At 36.7% G+C, this 10,367-nt stretch overlaps 1 protein-coding gene across 2 annotated transcripts in view; it reads right to left on the bottom strand.

Annotated features, from left to right (window-relative positions):
• Positions 1–10,367, bottom strand: part of LRP12 (LDL receptor related protein 12) — a 79,754-nt gene that overhangs the window by 2,849 nt on the left and 66,538 nt on the right. For both annotated transcript variants that reach the window (XM_024756337.1, XM_024756336.1), the window contains 3 exons: positions 8,452–8,654; positions 5,894–6,998; positions 4,232–4,364 (listed from right to left, as the gene is read on the bottom strand). In XM_024756337.1, coding sequence (XP_024612105.1) covers positions 4,232–4,364; positions 5,894–6,998; positions 8,452–8,654 — 1,441 coding nt within the window. The remainder of the gene's footprint in view (positions 1–4,231; positions 4,365–5,893; positions 6,999–8,451; positions 8,655–10,367) is intronic.

Genomic DNA, 10,367 nt, shown 5'->3' with positions numbered 1-10,367 from the left:
AAAAAAAAAAAAAAAAAAAAAAAAAAAGAAAGAAAAGATCTTAAGACAGCTAACAACAAGGTATTAAGATGGAAAACACCTTTCTATTCAGCATGTGTTGTGGATAAAAGTTCTATTACTCATTTTACGGTCTATGGAGGATGAATTAAATTCTCTCATCGATACAGGTTCACCTCAGTCCAGAATCTAACCTATAACTTGAATCACTGTTCACTGTGTTTAAGATTTTCTTGATACTTCATTTTATATATGAACTTTAAAATGATGTTTAATGCCAATTACAACTGCAATTTTGTTTCAAAACTTCACATGGTAATCCAATCCTAGAAATGCACCAAAGATGGAAAATAAAATTATTTGATACTTCTTTAGCTAGGAGGATAGAAGAATCTCTACAATAATTCTCCAAATGACCTAAAGGAGTGTGAAAACCAGGCTGTTTGTTTGTTTTTTTGTTTTAACACAGAACAAGTTAGACTTGATCTACAAGGTTGAAACCTTCCAAAACATGTAAAAATTATATCTCACAGTTGGTTCTCAAGGATTTGTTGAATGAGTGGATATTGAGGATTTATTTACATTGTCATAAACAAAGGAATTACTGTATTTGTAATGCAGCACAGGAAACAAAAAGCCAAAGAAATTAATTTGTTTATAGCACTATTCAATGGCATCTGAGACATCTGGGTTCCTTCTCAATCTTAAAGATTTAAGTCTTATTTTCTACAGCTTCATGTTAAACATAAATTATAACCTTATTCTTTGAAAATTGGTGATTTTAAATTAGTGCATATGGGAAGTGACCATATTGCCCAACTGAAAGAAAAATCATCTGGATTTTCTTTTTTCTAGGAATGACTATTGGATTTAAAAAAACAAAACAAAACACTACAGTATTTACAAAAACAGTCTTTAAGCTCCACCTAGTGGTTATAAAAAGGAGTAATCAAACTTGGAACAAATACAGCTTTCATCAATCTGGCATTTAGTATTTAAAATACAGTATTTCCAAGAAACAATGGTGAATTGATATACTCCCTTTCAAACGGTGATACAGTTTCCCTCTGCCAAAAGAATGGCTCTTGCCTTTCCCCCCACAGAAGAAAAGAAGGGAAGAGAATAAGAAGATGTGATAACATATGCTTTCCATCTCTGTTTATGACTGGTACTGAAGTAAATCCAAGCTGATACCGTACAGCTAGTCTCAGGTTTTCCATATAGATTTGTGATTTCCATATACACCCTTTGAACACAATCCCTGGAATATAATTCACAGAAAGCTAAGAAGTTACTATCACAGGAATATTTCATAGTCTAGCCTTAGTAAATAACGGACTGTCAATAAGAAATCTGAATATCAGCACATAAAATTTACTATATGAATGAGTAAGGTTTTTCACCAATTAGGAATGTAACTATAAACTAACTGAAAAAAAAAAAAAAAGTGGCTCACATCCCTTTGAACTCCATAGATTTGGTCCTCCTCATCTGGCATTCACGTTCTAAGGCTTTGTGTGAGCACTGTCATTAAATCCAGAAATGAATACAAGGCTCTTCAGATATCCTCCCCTCTTATGCAGCTGCCACCCACAATGCCTTCAGCACACTTCAAAGCTGTCTTTAACAGTACAGTCTGTCAGTGAGATGAAGCTCTCTACTGGCTTCAAAGTCTGTTTAATTAAATGATTGCCGATTTAACATTAGATTCTACAAGGGGATCTCATGATTGTTTTAGGAATAATTTTATATACTTCTTCAGTTTATGAAGCAGAAGAAAAGCATTCTTCAGAAAGGATTGCTATTTTGAATGAGTTGGTAATCAGAAGATTATTTTTCTTTCTTTTTTTTTTTTTTTGCGGTACGCGGGCCTCTCACTGTTGTGGCCTCTCCCGTTGCGGAGCACAGGCTCCGGATGCGCAGGCTCAGCGGCCATGGCTCACGGGCCCAGCAGCTCCGCGGCCTGTGGGATCTTTCCGGACTGGGGCACGAACCCGTGTCCCCTGCATCGGAAGGCAGACTCTCAACCACTGCGCCACCAGGGAAGCCCTATTTTTCTTTTTAAAAACAAATAAGGAAATTTGATAATTTATTACCAAAAGTTTCAAACATAAGAGTGTAATCTCATTAACTGAATAAAATCTAGTTTCCCATTTACAAACATATTTTATTTTAAAACTTTGTTGAAGCAGAATTCCCTCACAAGGGTAAATTATAACCCTACAAAAATGCTGTACTAGGTAGTAAAGAACTGAAACCTTATCCAAAGTGAGGTATGACCTTTGCCCTTTACTTCTAGGATGAGACCTCAGACCTTGGAATGTCATCTTTGACAGGAGTGTCATTGCATGGAGACTTGGGCCAGCCAGAGAGTAGCACTGCATTTTAGGCGGAGGCTCTGAGCCACACCAATGTGATGTAGCGTGGGAGTGTTGAGTCAGCAGAATCAGTCAGCCTCTGGAGAGGCTAGAGACTGGGATCAGCCACGTGTGCAATTAATCATGCCTACGTGATGGAGCTCCAATAAAAACCCTGGACACCGAGTTTGGGTGAGCTTCCCTAGTTGGCAATGTTTTGTGCATATTGTCACACACCCGTGTTGAGAGAATAACACTGTCCTGACTTAATGGGGAAAAGACAATTGGAAGGGTTGTGTTTGGTACCCTCCTGAACCCTGTCCTACGTGTCTCTTCCTTTGGCTGATTTAATCTGGATCCTTTCCCTGCAATAATAGTTACACCAGAGCATACTATTAAGTAAAACAGCTTTCAATGAGTTCTCAGTCCTTCCAGTGAATTATCAAACCTGAGGATGGTTTGGGAGCCCCTGAACTTAAAATTGGTTTTAGAAGTAAGGGCTGTCTTGTGTGGACTATGTTCCCTCTAACTTCACAGTTGACTAACTTCTTGAAGGTAGCCTCAGGGTACAGAGGTGGGGTGATAGATGGTGGAGTGGGTGGATGGAATTAACCATCCTCTGAATTCCTACCTAAAAAGAACCCTTCCCCACGGCAGGGACAACAATACATAAAAACCACAACGTAGGTTTTTCCTATGTTGCACACAAAATTCCAACCAGTGGAAGTTCTGAATTACTTACTTAGCAAATTACATCAAATTCTCACAAAGATTTCCTAAAAGACTCAAATAAGATGACCGACTGTAATTGGAAATCTATTTACCAAAAAGGAAATGGTCTTTCATCTTGAACAGAATTAAATTACTGGGAAAACAATGTTCATCAATTTTTCTTAATTCTGATACTGGGAACAATTTTTAGAAATGTTTCCGGATACATTTACATTCTAAATGTAGAAACCTTAATGCCCTTAAGAACCCTGGCACAACTGTAAGCACTGAAAAAGAAATTTAAAAAGAAATTGCAGGGAACTATATTCGGTATCTTATAATAATCTATTATGGAAAAGAATCTAAAAAAGAATACATATATATATATATGTATAACTGGATCACTTTACTGTACACTTGAAGTAAAAAACTGCTCACAAAAATTTAAAGAATTCAGAAACATTAATAAAGAATGAGTTACTATTTAAAGAAAATGATATGAATTTTTAAGCACCGTAAAATCCAGCTGTGAAGTTTTCTCTCAAGTCAGGTAGAAATGTTAACTTAATTTCAACAACTTTTATTTTAATCTAGCATGTTACTAATCTATTACTAAGCATATCAACTTTAGTATTTCTTTTTAAACCCTTGAAATAGTTCAAGTAGAAAATAAGTTGTCAAACTTTACTTTTGAATTTTAACACACTAAATTATCCTAAACAGTAAAATGCTTAAGAATCACCTAACCAAATCAGAAGTAAAGAGTGAAAAGTATACTTTTGAATTTGTTAAAATACAATGAAACAATCAGAGTTGACCCTTGAACAACATGGGCTTGAAATGCACGGGACCACTTATATGTGGATTTTTTTCAAAGCAAATTCTATAGTACTACATGATACATGGTTGGTTGAATTTATGGATGTTGAGCCCCAGACACAGAGGTCCGACTATAAAGTTACATGTGAATTTTCACCTGCACAGAGGGTGGGTGTCCCTAGCCCCCTCGTTGTTCAGGGGTCAACTGTATAATTTCAAATCCTCCATATATTTAATTCTTAATGTGACTGCAAAAATTCTGACCCAGTCAAGGATACTTTACCATTATATAAGTATAGATTTCATTTTAAGAGGTACGGAAAGAGAAATAATAAATTGTAACCTACTTGGTTAGGTGGACAAACAGGAAAATCTTCAACTGGTGGAATTAAACCCTGAGCAATCAGTTGTCCATAAGAGGGAGGAGCTTCTCTTCTTAACAATTCTGCTTCTACTCTGGACAACTGTGTTTCAAATGATCTTTGAGAGAAACAGGGGGATGAAAAGGGTTAAAGAAAAAGGCAAGCCAAAACAGTAATTTTAAAATTATCAACAATTAAAACAATCTGAATTTTAATATACTTGTTCATTTGTATAAAGCTTACTTAGCCAACATGATGAGTATCTGTACTACCTACACTGAGGACACAAAGATGAAGCAGACAGTTTAGCCTCATGCGGTTTTACACTAGGCGCCTGGACCACTAAGTTTTAATAAGTTAGATATCCCCATAAAAGATAAAAGTACTAGATCTTTAAACCCCTAAGAACATAGGGGCTTGAGACTTTAGGTGAAAGTATTTGAAAATTCTTAGAAGACACTTTGTTCAGCAAGTCCAACACATTTACTTTTCAGATAAGGAAAAGAGTGAAATCAGTCACCAAAACCCTGTCTGGAATAACTTGTTCTTAAACTCAAGGCCTCTGGTCTTCATTGTACTCTTATGCTGCAATGTAGTAAAACATTTCCTGGCCATTTATACTGAACCAAAGATAAGATGCACTTGGTTATTGTGATACTGTGCATCTATTCTTAGCTGTCTGGTATGTGACTTCTTTGTTGTATCTATCATTTGTAATTCTCCTGGGACTGACGGTCATGGTCTCCACAGGAGCTTTCTAGAAGGCCTCTCTGGGGCTTCCCTGGTGGCGCAGTGGTTGGGAGTCCACCTGCCGATGCAGGGGACCCGGGTTCGTGCCCCGGTCCGGGAGGGTCCCATATGCCGCGGAGCGGCTGGGCCGCTGAGCCATGGCCGCTGAACCTGCGCGTCCGGAGCCTGTGCTCCGTAACGGGAGAGGCCGCGGCGGTGAGAGGCCCGCGTACCGCAGAAGAGGAAAAGGAAAAAAAAAAAAAAAAAAAAAAAAAAAAAAAAAAAGAAGGCCTCTCTGCCATCAACTTCTCCCAGGTCCAGTCTCTCCTCTACCACACGAAAGACAGCTCTCCCTGAAGGCCACTCTTTAACGCTGAACCACTTCTTACTTAACTGAGACCCTTCGACTTTTATACCACTTTATTTTATAGCTCTTACAACATTTATATTTTTTGCCATCTAATTCTACCCACCAATTCCTTCTAACTGTAAATTGCCCATGAGATTACTCCTACTCATTTCTCTATTCACCTGTATAATGCTTTCAACATAGAAGGTTCTCAAATTACCTGGAATTGTTGAATTAATATTTATAAAAACCGAGGTTAAAGAGCAACAACCGAGAATTACAGCTTGCAATATTCCTGTAAGACAGATTAACCTGAAAACAGGAACTGATAAACACAGATTGGCTTTTTTCACCTCATAACTCTTAGTATTTATTTGTTTTTTAATGTTCTTATTAGGCTTTTGAGTCACAGGCTTTTCACAGTCATTTTATAAATCATAAGAGGTATTTATTTCTCAACAATATAACAAAAATATATTGCTAATCTCATTAAGAAATGTGTTGTAAATATTTGGGCCATGCTTTTACTGTAGAGAGCATAAGCAATATAGTTTTGTCTTGATACTGACCTTCGTTCAAACATTCTCAGAGAATAGAGCTTACAAGTACATCCCAAGGCAATGACCAGTAACAGGCCACAGATAAGGCTCCCTATGACGGCTGCAGTTATGACTCGGGTAGGCACGATTACCGGGCAATTCTCCTCATCGCTGCCATCGCCACAGTCGTCCTGAGAGTCACACACCCAGCTTTCAAACACACAACGATTGTTTTTGCAATGAAAATTTCCTGGCTGGCAAAAAAAGCAGTTTTTTTCATCGGAGCCATTTGGGCAATGATTCTGGTAGTTGCAGCGATCAGAACGAGGGTAACAGACGCCGTTCCGGGAACATGGGAACTCTTCCTTTTGGCACATGGTACAATTGATTTCATCCCTTCCGTTTGGGCAATGCCAATACCCATCACAGCGCTGCTGCTCCATATAACACCCCCAGTTCCCTCCGCAGGGTATTTCCCATGGCAAACAGAAGCCATCTACTTGGTAAGTAGCATTAAATCCCCTGGCAGCGTTGACTTTATCGGCACAGAAATGTACCCTTATCTGTCCAGAAGAAGACACGACAGTGAGAGGCGCATGAGAATCAAAAGCAGTTAACACACGCAAAAGCTTGTGTGGATTCTCCTCTAATCCATCGTATATTTTGACATAATCACCATAACCAGTACCATCAAGTTTAAAGTCAGTGAAGCGTAAGATGACTTTACGATGATCACCAGTGTCTATTAGCCAGGTGCAATTGCTTCCGGGAGGATAAAAGTCTGGATAATTGGGAGAATTAAAAGTACCATAAAAATATTTTAACCACTGCCCACAGGTTGGCACATCACAGTCTATCTCATCTCCAAGGTCAAGGCAGTCAATGTTCCCATCACATTTTAAAGATTCGGGGAGGCAAGTGTAAACTTTGGTAAACCGAGATAGACACTGGAACTGGTTGTAAGCACAGGGTTGGAAAGAGGCAGATGTTGGAGGATTCACTTCTTTGGCACAGATCTCTTCATCAGAACTATCTCCACATTCGTCCATGTTATTGCATTTCCAGGCTGCTGGTATACACTTTCCATTACCACAACGGAACTGGTCACAAGCACAGTTTGGTTCCTCAGATTTCCCTGGGAGGACATTGTGAGGAGGGAGATGGAGAGATAAGGAGGAAAAAAACATACTCTTTAAAGGGTATATAACAACAAGTGGCATTTTTATCGTAAATGTTGATTAGCCCAAATGATAGTTGGGCTTGATCAAAAAATAGGTTAAACTCTAATGGCAAATTAATATTGGCTTACTGATTACTCAACTATTTATTAACCACTTATGATTTGTTCCATGAAGATCTCTACAGCTGATCTAAAGAGAAAAGACCAATCCTGTTTTTGCAGAAGCTATTTTACTGCAGAACATTTAGTAAAGTGATGTAAGATACGTAAGTCAGTAGGATGTATTGCCTAAGAATTTCAAATTATTGTATAAACATTTTGCAATGAAGAAAAACTCCTCTATAATAATCACCTTTTCAAATTATATATACAAACACATACACACAATATTTTGCTATGTGTATCATAGCATATTTTGCAAGCCCATTATTTAGACTCAAATTTTTGCTAAGATTATCATAAGTTAACTTTATTCTATTTCTAACATTTCATGTAACCACAACATGGTACTTCCATTTTATAACTGTTTTAATACAACTGCAAAATATTTTATGAATCTGAGCTAAAGGTATACATTTACTCAACAAAACAGTAGGGGGAAGAAGAGAGAAAAGAATGGAAATGTTTATAGAATTCTGATTATCTTAGTGGACTATCTTAAATATGTAACAATGACGTAGGGAAAGAAAACCAAACATTAGATTCCTACAGTCCACACTGATGATGTCGGCCAATGCTTACCTCTCCATTAACAACTTTTATTTACTGGCAAATAGGTGACAGAAAATGTGCTTCAGAACCTAAGTAAATATTACAAAGACTGTGCTTTTAATAAAAAAGAGAAAAAGCAGCATATGTTGCTAAAGGAGACCATGTCATTTCAGAAAATGTAAAATGATTTTCAGCAAAAATTTACATAACTCTAATGTTCTGAGTTCTTCATATTTGTATGATCTGCTCACTCTTTTTGGATAAAGTTTAAGAACTAGCAAAAGAAGACTTCTGATACTACAAACTACAAAAGTGAAATTGATTATGTCTTTTCTTTGAAGGTGTAAAGACAAGGGTAATGCACACACACAAAAATACATTCTGAAGTAACTTGCAGGATACTGGTAAACACTTGAGGGGGAAAAGTTCCTTTTAAAATAAACGTATTCAAAATATTTAAAAAGAAAACTGACCTTAGTTTGTAAAATTAATCATTTTATTAGGATTATACAAAATGCCTTTTGGAGACCCGGATCTATGGTACCTGAACCTTTAGCCTCTAATTCCTCAATCTCAGCTGCCTTGAGGATTGAGTCACAATTAAATGGACATTTTTTAGAAGGCAAGTCCCGAAGTGACTGAGCAGTAAATACTATAGAATTCTGTTCCATATCTTTCTTCTTATTTAAAAACACACCTGAAAAGTATGCCAGTCTGAAACCCTTCCTAGAGATACTGTCATCGGAATGGAACCTGATCCAGACGTGGTCTTGTGAAGAAATATATGGTGGTGGGATTGTAGAACCACAGGCTCTGTAGCTTTCAATATTCTTGTATGTTTCTATCGTCAACCAGTCCAAACTGCATCTTCTGGACCCCTGAATATCAAAATCCTGAAAACTACAAATAAAAAGTCAGAAAAGGCTACTGAAAAGGAAATTTTGGAAAAAAATTTCATTAATAATACAAAGTAACTGAGGACTTTATTACAAGCCTCCATATATTCACTGATTCTCCTGGATCTTCTAGGCCCACGACTATATCATCAGCAAATAATAATACTGCTTCTGTGTTCCTAACATTTATATCTCTTTCCCAGGTTCCAGAACAATACGTCTTCATAAGTAACATGAAATTCCAAAATAACGCTAAAAAACAGGAGACAGTTGGCACCTTTTTTCTTTTTCTTCTCCCTGTGTGTGTTTAGGAAGGACCACTTCTAATTCTTAGCACCCTAAATTGTTCTCTGTTTGAACTACTCCAGAATTCGATGAACTGAAGGACACAGAGGAAGTCTGCCTTCTCTAGATTAGACTGGTTCATCTGCTTGCTTAATGAGTTTATAGCTCACATTTCAGGAGAGCAAATAGCACAAACCTGAGCCAAGTAAAAAAGTTAAAAATGAACAAACAAAAAACTTCTTCAGTGAAAAGTCCCTGAGTTTGGGAATACTTTTCTTCATAACTGGTTTATAACCAAACGTTATCTTGTAGTTCATAAAATACGGGCATGAATAAAGGGCAGAAAAGTCAAATAAGGACCACACACAAAATTAGCCACTGCTATGAAAAAAGAAAAAACAAAATAGCATTTTCTACTAACATGTCTCACCGAAAAGTGAGATTCCTGCCTTAAGCCAAGTGATGATAAAGTTAATTATCCAAGGATTATTATACCAGGATATTTCCTCTTTAAATATTCTGAGTAACTATAACAAAGGCTGACAATTTGACTGCTTCCAGTTTTTCACTATTATGAACAAGGCTGGAATCCTTATACATGTTCTCTCCACACACACATGAGTAAGTATTTCTCTAGGACAAATTTTTCTACAAGTAGAATTGCTAGGTCAAAAGACACAATTCCACTTTAAATTTGATGGCAACACTGAGAAAAATGTTTATACCAACTCACAATTCCACCAAGTGTGTATGAAAAAGCACCTTATACCCCACAACTCTGGCAAAATGAAACATTTTATTTCTAAAGATTTGTTGCCAGTTAGGTGGATAAAATAGATTTACCATTGTTCTAGTTTGCATTTCCTTATTTACTGAAATTGAAACACTTTTTCCTATGTTTATTAGCTATTTCTATTTCCGTGAATCACCTTGTTATATCCTTCATACCTTACAATTTGTTCTTATTTAAGAGCTCTTCATATAGTATAAACATGTATCTATTTGGGGCATGTATGTTACGCAAGATATATGTAGATCCACTCAAACCCTCATTCTCTCCAACAGTTGGTGCTGTCAGTCTTTCTTAATGATATCTTTTACTGAGGAGTTTTTTTTTTTTTGAAGTATAGCTGACTTACAGTATTATATTAGTTTCAGGTGTACAACACAGTGATTCGATATTTTTACAGCTTATACACCATATAAAGTTATTATTACATAGTGGCTATATTCCCCTGTGCTGCACATTACATCCTTGTAACTTATTTATTTTATACATAGTAGTCTGTACCTCTTAATACCCCTCACCTATCTTGTCCCTCTCCTTGATCTCTGTATCTGTGAGTCTGTTTCTGTTTTGTTATATTCGTTAATGTATTTTATTTTTCAGATTCCATATAAACTGAAAACATACAGTATTTGCCTTTCTCTG

This window comes from Neophocaena asiaeorientalis, unplaced genomic scaffold (assembly GCF_003031525.2).
Source record: "Neophocaena asiaeorientalis asiaeorientalis breed wild unplaced genomic scaffold, Neophocaena_asiaeorientalis_V1.1 scaffold496, whole genome shotgun sequence".
Classification (NCBI taxonomy): domain Eukaryota; kingdom Metazoa; phylum Chordata; class Mammalia; order Artiodactyla; family Phocoenidae; genus Neophocaena; species Neophocaena asiaeorientalis.
Note: the sequence above shows the minus strand (reverse complement) of the source record. Positions and strands in the feature narration are given on the sequence as shown.